Source organism: Homalodisca vitripennis, unplaced genomic scaffold (genome assembly GCF_021130785.1).
Source record: "Homalodisca vitripennis isolate AUS2020 unplaced genomic scaffold, UT_GWSS_2.1 ScUCBcl_4531;HRSCAF=10758, whole genome shotgun sequence".
NCBI classification, from domain to species: domain Eukaryota; kingdom Metazoa; phylum Arthropoda; class Insecta; order Hemiptera; family Cicadellidae; genus Homalodisca; species Homalodisca vitripennis.
This window is the reverse complement of record NW_025780688.1, coordinates 16,109-34,974: the sequence shown is the minus strand read 5'-3', so window position 1 is coordinate 34,974 and position 18,866 is coordinate 16,109. Positions and strand designations below refer to the sequence as shown.

General features: G+C 33.2%; 1 protein-coding gene across 3 annotated transcripts in view; it reads left to right on the top strand.

Moving 5' to 3' along the window:
* Nucleotides 1-4,703: 4,703 nt before the first annotated feature.
* LOC124372999 (succinate-semialdehyde dehydrogenase, mitochondrial-like) overlaps nt 4,704-18,866 on the top strand; it is a gene marked incomplete at its 3' end in the record, with an annotated part of 28,756 nt that continues 14,593 nt past the window's right edge. The window contains 3 exon segments of one of the 3 annotated variants that reach the window (XM_046831408.1): nt 4,704-4,846; nt 14,814-15,037; nt 17,382-17,552. In XM_046831408.1, coding sequence (XP_046687364.1) covers nt 14,831-15,037; nt 17,382-17,552 — 378 coding nt within the window. 3 annotated transcript variants of the gene reach the window in all.

Here is an 18,866-nt window from a genome sequence, read left to right as displayed (position 1 = left end):
ACAATGTTCGATACACCATTCTCGTTTGAGAAATCGAACTGTTTTTTTTTTTTTTTTTTAGCACATTTAAGTAAGCTCGTTTTGTAATATCAAAAAGTGTGAAATCGTAAGACCAGGACGAAAATCGGCGGGTGTTTGCATCAGATACCTACATCGACGAATCATAATACTAGGAAGCAGCGTCAGAGTAGGTGTAATTTAAATGCGCTCATTTACTTTTTCGACTACCTCCCTATTATAGTTCGTTGATATGAACATCGTAGAAATCGATAGTATTAAAAATAACAGTTTAATTTAAATCTAGCTGTATTCATAATTTGTTTTAAAAAAATGTGAAATTCCAAATGTAATACACTTTGAATCCGATTCTATTCAAAAATATTGCCAGAAAGAATGTTGTAATATCATGAAAATGAAGCTCTAATTGTAGTTAGTTCTGGTCATTCCTTCGCCACCACCAGCTGTTGTCCAAACACCATCTGCTTCCCAAGATATGAATAGTTGGTTAATGCACCAGTCTTTAATACTACGGCAGGAGACATCAAGCCTGTTACGTCGCTCATCAAGGATCACAAAACCAGTCCATCTGCGCAATCTCTTTCTTTCTTCTTGTTTGCTGAATTTCAGCAGGTTCTGCTTACTTTGAGCATGGAACCTCGATAAACATTCTTATATGTATGACCAGTTTTTTTTTTATTTTTTATATTACCTTATTTATAGATTTAAGAAAACTTACAATTTCCAGTATTATTTCCATATCAAAGCTCGTTAAAAGATCTTTCAATATATAAGGTGGATCTATTTTCTTCGCTTTCAGTTTAGTGAGCAATTCATGTCTGAAGTCGTTATATTGCACACAATCAAAGATTAAATGTTGAAGACTTTCTATGGAACCTGCATTGCATTTGAGGCATAACGGAGTGAAATAACAATTTATCTTAAATAGGGTTTCATTAACCCAAGCATGTCCAATTCATAGTCTATTTATTGTTACTATTTTATTTCTACTCAGTTTGTAATTATTATACCATGGGGAGGGGCTATCAGGGGCAAGTAGTGATTGTTTAATTGCGCCAACAAAATCTTCCAATGACACTTTAAAATCTGTTGGTTCTTCACCTGCTTGGGTTGCCTCTTTTGCCAGCCTATCTACATGTTCATTGGGACCTATCCCCACATGACTTGGTACCCATTGAAAAGTGAAGTATTTATTACCTCTCATCATGCAGATTGTAATGGCTGATGCCAGATTTTCTTCATAGTCTGCTGAACTTGCTGCATTTATGGCTAGTATAGCAGCTTTTGAGTCAGAACATACTACAATGTTATCATAATTTTGTTCGTTTGCTATTTCAACAGCTTTCTTTATGGCATGCAGTTCTGCGGAATAGCTGGATGCCTGGTTTAGAAGTTTATATTTGCATTCTATTTTTAAGTCCTGTATATACACGGCAGAGCCTGCGCCATCCTTGCTTCGTGAGCCATCAGTGTAAATTCTTAGATAGTTTTCATATTTCTTTCTCATTAATTCTAGAAATAATGCTTTAATGGCTTCTGGTGAAAGTAATGATTTTTTCCCAACTGTGTCATGAATCTCTAGTTCAAATGATATTTTTAAGTTCTTAAGCAGTAGGGGGCTATCAACGAATTCCAAAAGATTTGAATCACTTACTGCAATATTGTTTAGATTCGCCAGATTATCTACTGTGTTCACCAGTTCCATGTATAGAGGTTTGTTTTTTTTTTTACCCAGTACTTATGATGATAAGCTACTGCATGCAAATATCTTATATTCACATAGCATGGGTGTTGTGGATTACTTAGTGTTTTAAACAATATTTTCTCTGTTAAGAATTCTCTCCTTATATGTAAGGGAGGTAATGCTGCCTCTGCATGCAGAGTATTAGTTGGGGAAGATTTCATAGCTCCGAGAATGCATCTTAAAGCATGGTTTTGGACTATTTGTAGGCTTTTAAGGTTGACTTTTGGGGCATGACCAAAAATAAAGCAACCATACTCCAGCTTAGATCTAATTACACTTTTATATACCTTTGTTAGAAGCTGCGGGTGGACACCTAGCCTCCCACAAGCCAGTGACCTCAGGATGTCAAGGTCTTTTAGGGATTTGCTTACCAGTGATTGGATGTGCTCCTTAAAGTTTAATTTATTATCGATTATAATACCTAAGATCTTATGGCTATTGACTACAGGAATGACTTGATTGTCAACAGTCAATGTGGGATTTATGATTTCTTTCCTTCTACTTATTATGATAATTTTACACTTTCTTGGATTTATATTAAGCGATACCTTTAACAGGTATTGTTCAAGGCTGGACAAGGCTTCTTGGATCCCAGCTGCACTAATGTCTAGCTCTTTATGACTACAGATTAGGGTTATGTCATCTGCGTACAGTAGAGGTTGTACCTGTCTTGGCATATACCTACCGATGTCTGCAGTATACAGTGAAAATAATATTGGACTGAGCACACACCCCTGGGGAAGGCCTCTATATGCAGGTCTGATGAAGGTACCCTGATTGCTGATGAAGGTCAACCTTCTACAACTAAACCATTTAAAAATGTTAAGGAAGAACGAACTGTTATGTTTTAATTTCAATATGTATATCATATGCGTTTAAATAACCAAATTAACATATAATCGGAAGACCAAACACCTGTAAAACGACTTTTATTTACATTAATCGAATTTGTATTAATGATAATAGCCTAATTTAATTTTTAATATACATTGAATAACAAAAAGTACTTGCTCCGCCGGGACTCGAGCCTGGATCTCTTGCCGGGTAAGCATGCTACCACTACACACTACAGAGCCCTTACTTTTTACGATTCAATCATTTTGTTTTTGGCCGTATCTGTTACATTTGCGTTTAAATAGCCAAACTAACATATGATCGGAAGACCAAATATCTGGCAAAAGCTATATAACCATTATCAAATCCTGAACTCTTGTAGACCTTATGCAACTTTTTCGAATCAATTATCATAACTTTTAGATCCTTGTTAAAACAACGAGGGAAAGAGGAGATCCCATTCTTTTTATAGGCGTATTTTCCCATGATTAGGTTACTGAGACCATGGATATACTTATCGAAAGATTCGCCGATAGGAATTAATGAATACTGAACTTTGTCATTAAGAGTGAGCAGCTTAGTTCACAGCTTCTCTATATTACACTTAGAGTTCTGAAAAAGTCTTGACTGAGAGGATATGTAACGAAATGGAAGGCTAAAGTCAAAATCAAGCGCAGGATGATACCCATTCTCAGACACAAGTGGATCTGGAGACCTTGTGATAACAAAAATGCCACAACAAAATAAGAAGGTCCAGTTGAGAACCATGGACGTTGAAAACATTAATCAGCTGACGCAAACCCAAACATATATCATAAATCCGAAGAATGTTTTAAGCTCTTAGCACTACTTAGATTAAAAACACAATCCAGCAGAAGTTAAGAATCAAAATCAATGTGCAATGAAAGCTGCTCCATTTAATAAAACTGTTTTGGTATTGACAAAGGACTTTGTTTTGAAAGAATTGTAAAAGCACACAAACCAATTTGCAGTGGGCGTGTTTAAGTAAACCAATCGTAGATTCAACCTCATCACTTGGAAAAGAGATTAAGGACGCATCCAATTTTTTTAACTTTTTGCTATTATTACACCGCCAACTGGTACCCTTCTTAACAGCGATATTGTACTGCTACAGCCCAAGTTCACCGTTTTTTTTAATTTCTGGCGTTAGTTTTGTTTCAGAAAAATAATTATATCGATAACGTTTAGGTCAACGTTAATTCAGTAATCTTATACCTAATATCATTACAATTTTGATAATAAACTTTGAAACATGCATTACCGTTGGAATATTAAGCTCCATCGTATGGTTATTGTTGAATATTGTTTTATCGAGTGGCTATGCTCCCTTTCGCCTTATTGGGTCGAATGACGAACTTTATTTTGAATTTACAAGAAGGACCGTTGTGTCAAATTTGAGGAAACCTGGAAATGAAATACGGGTTCTAGAGTGTTTACAAATTGATAAACTTAGGAAAAGTCGCTGATAATTAAATGTTAGGCTTCACTACGTTCAGCCAACAAAACGTAAAACAGTGAAAAATGAAAGTGCACAATACGGAATCTCCATAAGAAATAATTAAGCTACCAAAGTAATACTTTCAAAAGTTGAAATAATTTTAAGGGGTAAATTCTTTAACTTAATAGATCTTCCATTCATGGGGTTGTGTGGCAGAAACTTTGTTTGGTAAAGTTAGGTATTTTCAGCAACGTGTAGACAGTTGTTGGAATACTAAACATTTTGTTTTAATGTTGTAGTATATTTTAATCTTACAGAGATGATCTCATATTTATGAATTACATTTTAAAAGTGGATAATTTTGTTGTTATCAGAGTTTACTTAATGTAACGAGTATAATAATTTTCTGTAATACATTAATAATTAATACTGTTTCTGTCTTTCACCATGTAACCGACATGTTTCACGTGGTAGCAATATTTAAAACTGGAAGTAATATCTTCTTATAGAAATAATCAACGTTATAATGTAACAAAGTGAAGAACAACCTTGCAACAAAAATAGTACTGTAGTGTTCGTAGTGTTTTATGTTTTACTCTATGGTCATAGTAACGAAGACAAAGAAGAAGAATATAGTCAAACTCAGCAGACAGACATAAGGAATAGGAAATAACAAAAGAAGATAAATCTGAAATATAAATTATAGACTGTTAGATTTTGTCAACTGTAAAAGATTGTGGACACTAAGTTAAAATAACTTGTAATTCGTGTTAAAATTAAGAGAAAACTTGGTAAGCTAACATAAAAATCTCATTTAACTAGTGAGCACTAACTGTTTAAAAGCTCCAGAGGACTATTAAAATTATTAGCGGTCAGTGTATTGTCAATATCTACTTGATAACAAGATAAGGTTAACTTTATGTGAGAGCGGCGTTTTTGTTTTCAGTAGTCAGACTGGTAGGGATTGATTTAACTTTGATTAAGAATTGAATTTAAATTTGAAAACAATTACCTGTTTAAACTTATATTAATTTAGGGTGTTGTTCTAATTTTAAAATACAAATTATTCAATTAATTATAATCAATGTGATTGATATGAAATAGTTAGCACTTGGGGAAAAAACCGTTGTTTGATTTTTATTTTCATGTAAAATTGTTTGCTGATCATGAATTGAATGGTTTCAGTTTGGAAAACCACAAAAATACGGAAATAATAAACTTATTAAAACCGAATATTAGTGATTAATTTGAACATTTGGTATCAATTTACAATAACGTGACCATGGAAAGGTATGTTCATTTTTTTTTCCTGAAAACAATAGTGAAGAAAAAATTCGTCGGCAACGAAAATCAAAGGAGTTACGATTTTTTGAAATCCTCTGAAAACTCTGTTTTTGACAGTACCTCTGGCAATTTTACTGAAATGATGACGTTAATCCTGTCAACGATGCCTGCCCGCTGCGCAGTGCTGCGCACTGCTTGCTCTTTTAGAAAAAAAATTAACTCGAGCTTGCAAAAGTCGAATCCCAGATCACGTGATGCCCCTGATCCTTAACCCTCCAAGTGTTGTTCGACAAAATTTTGTCGGTTATTTTCCATTCTTAATGCAATAATGCCTGAAAGGCATAAATATAATACAATGATATACTTTCCCCCCAGTTTATATGCACCTGTGATAATAATACTTGGCTATAAATCCCCAACCCATGAAAAAAAGTCCATTTTTCATGGTCACGGTATTGTAAATAAATACCAAACATTTTAATTGACTTATTAAGTAAGCCTAAGTTTATTATTATTTTTAATAAAAATAATTACCCTGCAATTGGTGACGATGGCATAGAATATATCTATACTACTTTATGAACTGATAAAGACAGTGTAGAGTTTAGTCAACTTTTTGCCATTATTATGTGAAATCTTAGTAATTATCATATAAACGGCCGGAGCGGCAAAATACGAGTTTTGCGTTAACTTATTGCAATTGTCCTATAGAACAAAAAAAAATATAAGGTTTGATGGGGTGGAAATGAGAAATAACGAAGTTCTAGAACATAAAAAATGGAACAACTGTTCACGTGCGGAGTAATATTTCCATGTTGTACATCGACGTCGAGCGTCACATGACCTTTTGTGACCATGATTCAACCTCGTGATGACGTCATCGGATGGGTCGCCATCTTTGCTAACGTAAATGAAAAATAATACTGAAATGAGCAGAATTTTTATCAAAATGAACAATGTTTTTCTTAATTTCGAGCAACAAATTAATTACTTGTTATCGAAATGAGACGAGCGCTTCCGGCCATCAGCGCGGGATTCGGCAGCACCAGGTGCACCAGGTCAATAAAAGAAAAGCATTCCTCGAGATAGTACTTATCAGTAAAATATAAAATTCTAGAGGGGCTGATCAGAAATATAAATTGAAATGTAATGCAAAGGCAATTATGTAAAGTTGAAAACTTAATAAATCATGAAAAACTCAAATATAAATATATAGATGGACATTAACAGAGAACACTTACCATTAGTGTGTTGGCGGATATAGCTGAGCAGCAGCAACAAAAAAGTGGATTTTTAAACATTGCAACATTTAAAACTTCTTTTTTACTACTTTTTCTAATTTTCCTATCGCAACGAAACAACAAAGTCTCCCGGTTTAAAAACAACACGCGACCGCACGACGAACAAATACACTCATTATTAAAAATTCCATGTTGAATTAAAAAGGAAATAATTTTGTTTCGGTTAAAACGTAAACTCTTTACGTGCTGTACTAAACACTCCGACACACATAATTCACTAGGGTTGGTCGAACTAGTGGATGGTTGATTGTAACGCACTCACTCAATCCAATCTACTGAACACGATATCTTGTGAAGCACTGACTCATGCCCCGGAGAACTCAGATAAGAAATATGCTATCAGGCTTCTATCAGTCCCGGCCGCAGATAATATTCAAGCAAACAGATTATCCAGACACAGCACACAAACTGAACATTAAAACATTAGAAACATAACCACTTATGAATATACCCCCTAAAATCATATTATTTGTCATTTGCACCCCCTAGTACTACCTATATATATTTTTTGTTCAGGAGGATGAGCAGAATACGTTGATAACGTCAAATTCGTGATTTGCCGCCCTGGCCTTTTATCTTATAGCTACCGAAATCTTAAGTTGGGTATATAGCCTAGAAATGTAAAAACTAATGTCATATAGTTTGTTCACTTTTAGTTGATTATTATTAATAAGTACATGTTACGGATGGGACTGATAGTTAATCTCGATGAAAAGACTAAGTTGATGTATAGTAATTAATTTATTGAGTAATAGTGAGTTATTATAATAAGCCATATTATCATAAATCTGGATAAAAAAAATGCAATATTAATCAAAAAACTAATTATGAAACTAAAACTACATAGTGATTGTACAGGCTCAAAAAAGTAAAGTGATATAACTCTTTTACAAACTGATAATAACTATTTCTATTCTGAGTTGTGGTAATAGCAATATGCCAATCATTTTACAGTTTAATGAAAAACCTATTTTCACTAACTTTTAAAGAAATCTTGATACTGGTATAGACAATAGACAATTTCTTTATTGACATATTCAGTTGAGAATAGTACATTGCGTCATATAGTACAGATCATATTTCTATTTAAATTAAATTATTTAAGAACTCATTTTCTGAATAAAATGGTCTTTCTTGTAGCCAGTTGGTCAGTGCATTTTTAAAACGTTTTGGTGGTTCTTTTCTTAGAGGTTCTGGAAGTTTATTGAAGTAAAGATCTCCTTTGTATGACGGCTTCTTTTCAGAGAGACTCAGGTGGTGGACTGAAAGAGTAAAGTTTAAGGCATTACGAGTGTGATGGTGGTGGAAGTCTCTGTTTCTGGTTTGTCCAGAGTTGACAGCATGCAGGATCACTTCTTGAATGTAGAGGTTTACTATGGTGAGGATTTTCAGTTGTTTGAATGTTTCACGGCAGCTTTCTTGAAACTGGAGTCCTGCTAGGCATCTTATTGCTCGCTTTTGCTGTTTGAGGACTCTCTCCATGTTGCATTTGGTAGCACCTCCCCACACAGCTATGCCGTATCTGAGATGTGACTCAAACAATGAAAAGTAAGCAATTTTAGCTGAATCTTTGCTGCTGATTTGTTTTATTCTGCGTATTACATAGATGGTGGTGCTTAGTTTTTTGCAAAGCTGTTCGATGTGTGGTTTCCAGGTTAAGTGTTCATCAATTAGTATACCAAGGAGTTTTGTTTGATTTTTTGGTTCTAGTTTGGGGGTTGGAAAATTTGTATTATCTTTTAGAGTGTGAGAAAAAATGTAAACTCTGTCTTCGTCTTCCTCTACTGTACTGTGTATCTCAAGTATGTATCTATAGTGTGTATGATTCCTGTTTTTCTTAATTCCTAGATGAGAAGGACTCGCTCTATGTCATCCTTTGAATATCAGCTTTAGATTCTTTAGAGTCCCTATAAACATAATTATAAAAATGTCCTTTTCTATAAATAGGATGGAATGATTTCTATTAGAATTGTCAGAATCTGACTCTCATAAAGCTCTAAGCATGCTGTATATTTATACATCAGCCTATTGTATGTATCTGCCTGTTCTTTAGTTTTCTCCTTGACCCTGGCTTCATGTTTACCGCAGTTTGTTAATATCTTTAGTTTTTTCATCCTTCATTAATTACTCTACATTTTTGCTCTCTAAATCTTGTTTTCTTTTTCTGTTGACGCCTTCTTTATTTTTCACTGGTTATCAAAAATGAGTTTCTAAAAAGAATGAGATTAGAAATATAGTAATTAAATATTAAGTTTATTTAGATTATCAAAGGCAGTATATTTTATAGTTAGATATGTTTTGGTAATGAGGTATGTTTGAATAATTCAACACTCAGGTGTTTATAGAATCCAATTCTTAGGCAATATCATGTTTTGCATGGGACTTCAAAAACTATTACGAAATGAAATAATTACAATATTAAATTGTAGGTTCAAAATATTCAATGTCTTAACCTACATAAGTTAAATTGTATATTAAACCAATCAGTTTAATTTATTATTTTAAAGTCTTTTAATACATAAATATACATTTTTATTAATAAATTAGAAATATTTACCTTTTTGTTATGGACGGGATGCTTAAAAAGGTGTGAAGTTTAGAAATCTCTGAACTTTGAATGAAAATGTCTGATAAAGTTTATATTGAGACACATACAACAATAAAAACAGCTTTGTTTCCATCTAGAATTAGCTGATTGTACATTCATAGTATGTAATATGAACTTGAGGGCCCAGCCAAAGAAATCAAAACTAAAAGCTGTACCTTGTACAGGTAGGCCTAATTGGAAGCCCCCCAGTTTACATTAAGGAAAACACATAAATAAAATAAATTTTGAAAAATATTGGTTTTGATCAATTTTAACTTATTTATCTATTAGAAAATAAATGTGTCTACAATTTACCGTAACATTCTTTCTAAAATTTTAGTTATCTGCCATGGAATGGCTGTTTTGTCAATGAAAACATCCATTGTAATGAATAACCGAAGATTTGAGCTCAGATTTCTCTGAAGCTTGTTTTTTTTATCACCCACAATAGCTTCTTAAGTGTTTCATAATAACTTTCTGCATTGATTGCTGAGCCTCGTTGAAGGAAATTAACTAAAACCATACCCTATTTGCCCAAACAATAGTTACCATGAGTTCTGGTTAGAGACAATTTGGAGATATTTTCTTGGGAGAATGTGTGTCCCTATTCCATAGAATGCTTTATCATCTCACAATTAGCATGCTTCACCCATATTCCATCACTAGTTACAATAAAATATAGAAGTTTGTTACCATAATTATTGTTGTCTTCAAGAAAAATTCAATAATGCAGCAAGCCCTAGTTTTTTGTGGTCTTCTGATTTTTAAAACCCACCTGGTACAAAATTTGTGAATGTCAAGCTTCTCCAGAACAATTTTATGAACTATAATTTGTGAAATTTGGAAGAAATGTAAAAGTTCAGTGATAGTGAATTAAATTTTTTAATTTGTTTTTTGCCTCCAAGTCTTTAGTAACCAGACTAGACCGACCACTGCAAACTTCATCTTGAACTTTAGCAATATACCACCACCTCAATCTGCTTTTATTCAACAAAACCTAATCATTGATCGCATTTCACAAGTGGTGGGATTTACAATTGTAGTGCACATTTTAAATACTCACAGTGTCTAAAGAAGGAATTTTTCTCTTGATTAGAGACTGTAAGGAAAAATAATTGTACAAAATTTCATTTCTGAAATAAAAAATAAAAACAAAGACACATACAGACAGACGGTAAATGAAAAGGGACAGACTGTTGGTTGTATTTAGTTTTCAGCTCATCTTGGTTCATGGAGCAATATCCTAAAGCTTGTGTAGAGAGTTTTGTTACACTCAGTATACTATGTATCTACAAGTGCAAATCATCCAACGTTCCAAAGCTTATATTATGCTATATAACAGTAGAAAGAACCCCTCCCCAAAAATTTGTTACAATTAAAGAAAATTTTCATGTAAAAACAATAATCCTACTTGTTTGAAATACAGTAGTGAAATATTTTACTTTGAACTAGGCCTAATTTATATTTTGTTTGTGCCCCCAGTGTAGTGTACTCTTCAATTACATTAATCCTTCCCCCCAAAGCCAAGTATTACACCACTGTTATATAACAAGCCTTGTGAAACTAACTCATAAAAATAGTTAACATTTTGGTACAAAAATTATTTTTATGAAAATTTTAGCTAATTTCATTGGCCAGCTTGGTACGTCACATCATTCCAATATGGCAGATTCTGAAAGTACTCAAAACTCCAGTATTTATGAACCTAGAGAAAAAAATAACCAGTATGCTGGAATGCTTATAACATTTCCTAAAATTATTGTAAACAGTTTTCTTGCATCCCACAAAACTATATGTAAATTTTCTTAAGAAGTAAATTATTAGTATTTATCAGTTGTCACAAAATTTGCTTACTACTTCCAACTGGCTACTGGGCCCGAAAGGGCTAATATTAATAGATACACCCATAAGTGGCAAACCATTTATAGCAGTTTGCAAAGTATTAGTAAAAAATAAAATTACGTTATTTGGTTAGTTACAATCAAATTTTTTTCTTGTTAGTTACAAACCAAGCAACAACATGCATGCACTACCTACTTAAAATTGACTGTTGTGCCCCTTTATATATATAAAAAATTAAAGCATTTAAAAAATCATTTTCGTTTTATATTTATCTTGTAGTTAAAAAATAATAGTTCAAACTAAACATAGCAAATTTTTTAAAGCCTATTTCAATCTCTATAAATAGTTAAAATTTTAGTCTTCATTAAAAAAATTAGGAATAATAATTCCAAATACCACACTTTTTTCTTAACCTCCTCAGACCTGGTGTGCCCTATAGGCCACATTTGATTTTCTGCCTCCAGCTGTCTGGTATCTTCATTTAGAAATGCTTAAAAAGTAGTTATTTCATCAGATGAGAGAGTGCACCACATGTCAGTGTCTGCAGTTGTCAACTTAGTTCGAGATTTGCTCACTAGGTTATGGTTTGAACTTTGCAAATGTCTGTGGTGATACATGAACCATGTCTACTCCAGGTAATTATTATTTTACTATTAAATTACTTTAAGTTCGAAGGTAAAATGTCTATAATAGTAATGTAAAAGAAGTAACCTGCCCCAAAATCATATTTTTATAGGTATTTATCGCTAGCTTGTGACTGTAAACAACACATAATAATGGGTGTGGCCTATAGGCCACATTGGGTCTTGGGGTTCCTATGCTTACTTTGTTACAGATGAAGTTCTTTTTTTATTTTAATAATATTTCTTGTACTGCTATCTATTTATTATCCCTATTTTAACTTAATTGTTATTCTAGTCTATTCTATTAATGCACTTGAAATATTTTAACTTCATTTATTTAATTATTTTAACAGTATCTATAAAAAGTTGTATTTTTTAGATACAAGTACATCAAGAAGATCGACTAGAAGCGTTCCAAAACCTGCCACTGCACTATCCATAGAAGACATCGCAGATCTTGTCAACGCAGTTGATGGAGATGTTTCAGATTTAGATGGATTTGACTCAGACGATGATACTGACCCAACATATATCCCCTAGAAATGAAACCCAACCAGATAGTGACGTAGATGATGAATCACTTGCAGAGGACCGATCTGAGAATTCTCCAGAGCCTGAAGTGCCTCTAAATGAAGGTAGACGTGTTTACTGGAAGCAGACAGCAATGATTTTTTTTCCATTACCAAACTGCTCCTTTCTCTTACGATGAAGATGACACACCAATTGAAGGTAATCCTTATGACTTTTTTAAATTCTATATCCCCTGAGGAAATATACGAGATTATTAGCAGCTATTCTAACCAGACATATTTAGCATCAATTGGAAAAGATGTAAAAACAACACCAGAAGAAAATTAAGAAGTTCTTTGGTATTGATATTGTGATGTCCTATCTCAAATTTCCCAGGATGCGTATGTATTGGGCAGCTACTACTCGAGTACCTTTAATTTGTGAACAAATGCCCCAGAGATAGATTTCTTTTGATAAGAAGAAATCTAAAACTTGTTAATGGTGCTACTGTGCCTGATGATGTAAAAAAACCAACAAGTTTTGGAAAGTTCAACCACTTATTGATAAAGTCCGAAATGCTTGTTTGCAAAATCCTCGCCCTGAGAAAGTATCTGTTGATGAGCAGATGATCCCATTTTGGGGTAGTAGTGGACCTGCCAGACAGTATGTGAGGGGAAGAAAACCTAACCCTTGTGGTTTAAAAAAAACCTCGTTGTGACAGCTGTAGATGGTCTTCCCCTTGATTTTTTTATTTATCAAGGAAAAGGAGACTCAATAACAACTGAACCTTGTTGTGCTCATTTAAATACTGGTGGGGAAAATGGTAATGAAACTAACTGAGAATCTCAAAGAAGGTTCATTGGTGTACATGGACAGGTATTTCACTTCAATATTCCTCCTGGATTTACTACATTCTGAACGCAGGATGCAAGGCACTGGAACTCTCAGTGCCAATCAACTGCCATATGAAGTAACCCTCAAAAAGTGACAGAGAACTAGCGAAAGAAGGGAGAGGGTCATGGGATCAAGTCATCCGTAATGATGGACAAGTAACCATCATGAAATGGTATGATAACAAAAGGAGTTGTAATTTCATCATCTCATGAAGGTGCAATCCCAAGTGATGTATGTGCAAGATGGGACAAAAAAAGAAAAGGTTTATGTAGACGTACAGCGTCCATTAGCAGTAAAAAACTACAACAGTAGTATGGGTGGTGTAGATCTCCTAGACCGAATGATTAGTTACTATCCGATCAGCTGTAGAACAAGGAAATGGACCATTCGGCTTATTTTTCCACTCCAAACCGAGATAAGCTTGACTCTTTCCAATATCGACAAAGAATTGCAGAACGACTAATTTACGCATCAACATTACCTCAAACTGCTAGGTATGAAGACGTAGAAGATGACGAGGAAGAAGTAAGAGCGAAGAAAAGAAAAAAGACAACACCTCACCCACTACATGACTTGAGAACTTCTATGACTCTTCACATGCCTACATCCCTGAAAAAGGAAAAAACTTTCGTTGCAGAATGCCCGGTTGTTCGAGCAACAAGGCTAGAGTTAAATGTTCGACTTGCAAGATGCATCTGTGTTTTACATTTGAACGCAATTGTTTCAAACAATATCACGATAAAACATTTGTTTAGATTTAACAGTTATTACTAATTAAGTCCATTATATTGTATTTTCCATTTTCATACATGATTACGAAGCCAAATGTTTATATTAGGTCAATAAAGATCATTTATTGAATAAAAGTTAACGTTTTATTTCAGATATATTTAGAACCCAATGTGGCCTATAGGCCACTTGAAAAATGTGAATAACAAACTCGGGATAAACCCAATGTGGCCTATAGGCCACATGAAATATTTCATATAAATCATAAACCTAAAATTGAACAATAAATTTATATTATTTCTAATTAAGTAACGAGTAGACGACATGTAGTTTCATGTAAAATTATTAATTACCAAATTCATGGGTCTGAGGAGGTTTAAATTAACCGTATGTGTATTGCTTAAATCGCTGTTTCTCAGAACAGCTGTCTATATTGTGGTTTTGATGTACATATTTTTTAACACTTGTGTGTACTAGATTAAATAAGTATGCATTGCATAAAACAATAAGATGGGTACAAAATAATTGCCAAAGTATTAATTAAAATTACAATGCTGTTACAAAACATCTGAGAAACTTGGACTTTGGCTCTGGAAGAATTAAAGCATAAACATGTATTCATTAATGATTATGTGTATTTATTCCTCAAAGTTGTAACATTTTCTTGGTACTGTAATTACCTTTGATTTTCTCTTAACTAATAATTTGTTAAATTTATAAATCCATATGCTTATAATAAAATTGCATTAGACACTATCAAATTTGATATGCATTTATGCTGTGGAGTAAAGCTAATAATTCTGTTATAATAACTTCTGAAAATCTTAATTGAAATAATAGATGACTGTTATTGACAATTATTTTTATCAATTACACTATTGATAACAGATGGCTCATTAAAACATAATGGCTCAGAGTTAGTCATGTGAAACATTTAACTGATAAGGTATCTCTGACCTCGGACAATTAGTTTGGTGTCTACTTGCAGAGTCTACTGTTGCAGCCATGAAGCTGATCAACTCACCGTTGGTGCGCTCCAAGTGTTATGTGAACGGAGAGTGGGTAGAAGCCTTGTCAGGGAAAACATTCCAGGTGTTAAACCCGGCTAACTGTGAGCCTATCCACAGCGTCCCGGACATGGTTACGGTGGACTGTGAGATAGCAGTCGCCGCTGCTGACACCGCCTTCAAAACATGGTCCACCACTGCCAAGGTACAGTGACTTTTTTGTGGAACACATACTGTGTCTGTTGCAATAGCATAATTGTAATTGTATTGGTACTGACTGGGAAAGAATTATATCAGATAATTCTTTTGGGATTGGTATGAAAAAATCATATCAAATTCAGATTTAACAAGTTGTTAAACATTCATTTCTTATAAAATAAATCCTTGCACATCTCTTGCTGTTTAGTTATTACAATGAGTTATATTTGAATTCAGTTGTAAAATCCAGTAATTAGTATAGTACAATATGCACATTCTAAATAATTCTGTATAATTTAATATTTTTAAAAGCTTATAAGATTATCTACTTTCATTAATAAATATTTTGGCTCACATATTTATAATATATTACATCTTGATATGCCTCCAACTGGTTTATTCAGGAATAGGATTGATAATATTCTCAAATGTTTACGGGTTGCTTTAATGTCTTTTTTGTTTATACATTTCTATAACTAAATATACTTTCCACTAGCTTATTTAAGAAAAAACTATTATTGTGATAAAAATTTAATAGACAATTATATAAGAGTGCACATGTGACTACTTTGTGGACCAAATCCAGCTCACCATGCTCTCGGATTGGTTCCACTCTTTTGGATCTGTAAGTAAAGGCTGGTGAAAATTTATAATTTTGAAATTTATAAGCTAAGGGTTATTGTTTTTTTATAGCCTATTCAACAGTAGAATCAAATCTTTCATCTGGCAAATGATACAAGTTCACTAACACTCACAATTCACTATCAACTTGTGTCCAAGTTAGTCTGAGCCCGTTGTAGTCCAAGGCCATCCATATCAGTGACACTCTGATATGGGTACAGAGGCATGAGGAAGTTGTCATGACGAAATGCTGTCATGAATTGGGTGGCTGTAGAGATCTTTCTACTGGAAAGCCCTTCCAGATCTGAGACACGTGAAAGCTGAATATACAGCTGATAGACAGTGAAGATAGTGTTTGACATGAAAGACCAGTCATCAGACTATTCTCCAATTTTATTCTCCCTTCACTACCACCCTCAAGATGGGTCAGACATTATATCGTTTCTGCAGCAGGTCGAAGGAGTCTGCCATGTACATCATCTAGAAACTGTGAAGTGATTGCCTTGACTTGGATAAGACACCTTTAGAGAGCATTTCTAAAACCTTCTGAAGTGGTGTCTTTTGGCTCCTAGAAACATCTTAAGGTTTATTAAGAACTTCAAGATGACTTGGGTTTTCTAAATATCAGGGTTGTCACAATCTGATATAATTAGAATCATTATCTGATTCTAAGGGGTGAAAGGGATATTCTTTGGTCCAATTGACTATATTATATTGAATGTTGAGTTTAGCTCTAGTTCACTATAGCTCCTGTCACAGATTTCCCACCATAGTTACATTATGTGTAGAAAACTCGGTTGCTCCATCGTGCTTAGAGAGCGTGTCTAAAACATCGTAGTGGACTCAGTTGTGCATCTGATTAGACAATGAGAATACTTCACCTAATTAACACTATATTTTGTAATCTTGATATTTTTGATGTTGAAACAATGTAAAGAGTTAATTGTGTACTTCTTTTTTTGGATTTCTCCTGACGAACATGACTCCAGAATCCAGAAGTCAAGTTCAACATACACAACAAACAACAATCAAACAAGAGTCTGAGGATAAGGTTCCTATTCTTTTCTTCTTTTTTTAATTGAGTGCACCAAAATAGTCAAATAAAAATGTCCTAATCACACTATTTTTTTCCTGTTAACCTTAAATATAACTTAGTATAAGTGATAAGTGAGATTTAAATGAAATATTAAATCAAATAATAGCAGCGACTTGCAACATAGTTAATTTAATAAATGAATGAAGATTATAAATTAGTCTATTATAAATGACAGTATTGAATAAACATAGAGTTGATAAATAGTTATAACAAAAAAGGCTTTGAAATTGGAAGTAATTCGAGTTTTTATCATTAAACATTTATGACACTTGGCAATGAGCAATTGGAAACACATAAATAAAATATATTGTGCAATACATTAAAGGGTATATCAAATTCGCTTGTCTTTGTGATAAAAAAATATGTTTTGAAGATAAAATGTATTTTTCCCTGTCAAATGAAAAATTGTTAACTTTTGCATTTGTGGTGATACTTGAAAAACATTTGTTTGTACTCTTATGCCTTAATTCTTGAAATAAAACACATCAATAGTTATAAGTGCCCAGTCAAACAGCACTATTATTGTGTTCAGAAACCATTTCCTGATTACCACTGAAATCTTTGCTTAGTGTTCTTAGTACCAAAACAAAACTAAACAAACAGCTGATTTTCAACTAATGCTGGTAGTTGACAGGACAGAAGTATCCTGCTGCGCAAGTGGTACAATATACTCGACGAGCACAGCAAGGAGTTGGCGAGTATCATCACAGCGGAGACGGGGAAGCCACTGAAGGAGGCTCTCAGTGAGGTTGCCTACGGAAACTCTTTCGTCGATTGGTTTTCTGAAGAAGCCAGACGAGTAAATGTGAGTCTTATTCCATTTATTTTTCACAAGAATTTTTAGATATGGACAGGTTAGTTGCAAAAATTGTTAGTTTAGAATTTAATATTAATTGTTACTTCGATTTATATATATTCTAATTAATTACTGTATTTTTAACTTCAACTATTATTTAAGTACATATAGTGTACTTAAGATTTTAACATTTTTTGTGGTAGTTACAATGTGATGTATATAGGAATCAATTCAAAACATAAACTGCACTATAATTTACAGTTTAATTTTTGTGTTTGTAATAAAATCTACCGGTTTTTATATAACTTGTTTTTAGTGGTTTCTTTTTAAAATAAAAAATAATTGATTTCTTAATCTACTGCTCAAGCAAATTTTAACACGAATCTCCACCTTATCTCAGATTATAGGCTCAGTTTTAATCACAATAAACTTTTAAAAACTTGGCAGTGACAAATGTAGTGGTGAAGATGCACAATCGACTGCCATTGTATATGATACAGCAGATCTGCCACTTGTCTGGCCATCATAGCGTGAGTGCGGAGTTTGAAAAAACAAAACGGCCCTTGTACTAACAGAAATTTAAAAAAAGCAATTTTACCCAAAAGTTTAATAATCTTTATAACAGTATAGTTACCAGTTAAATATCTTTATTTTTAGAGCCATGATATGCTGCTGTGCAAATGCCTGCAAGTGAAAAATCATACTAATTTCTACAAACCTAGCCGGCAGACTTAAAACCATGATAGGTCTACTTTCATTCATTCATTCATAAATAATCATTGAAGGATTTTAAAATTTTATGACCGAATAATAAATTTTGTCTCGAGAGATTCTTAAATGAGACGAACGCATTGAGCCACATTAGCTGGGTGTAATAACCTTTTTCAACACAATACCTTATCTCTTTTGTCCTTCATGGTTCACTGTTGTAAATTAGCTGATTAGTTTAATTTTTCTAGATGGATAACATTTTGTCCAATTTCTGAACAATGACACCAGCAATTGCTGTCAGTAACATATAAAACTGCAAGAATTTAGTGTGGTTCCAATATGAACAAAATATGACCCTAATCTTTAAATTCCAAAATTCATATTATAGTTTAATTACTTATTTGTTTAGTATAATGTTATATATTGACATGATTTGACTCTACCTATAACATTCATATTGTAGTTACTGTAAAGGTTAAGACGAGAGTAAAATATGTTTAAGATATTTACCAGGTTCGCATGACATCAGAATAATTCTAGCAATCACCCCGTCTTAATTTTACTTTTGTAAATAGAAACATCATGGTCATTTTTAAAATGATCATTGATTTA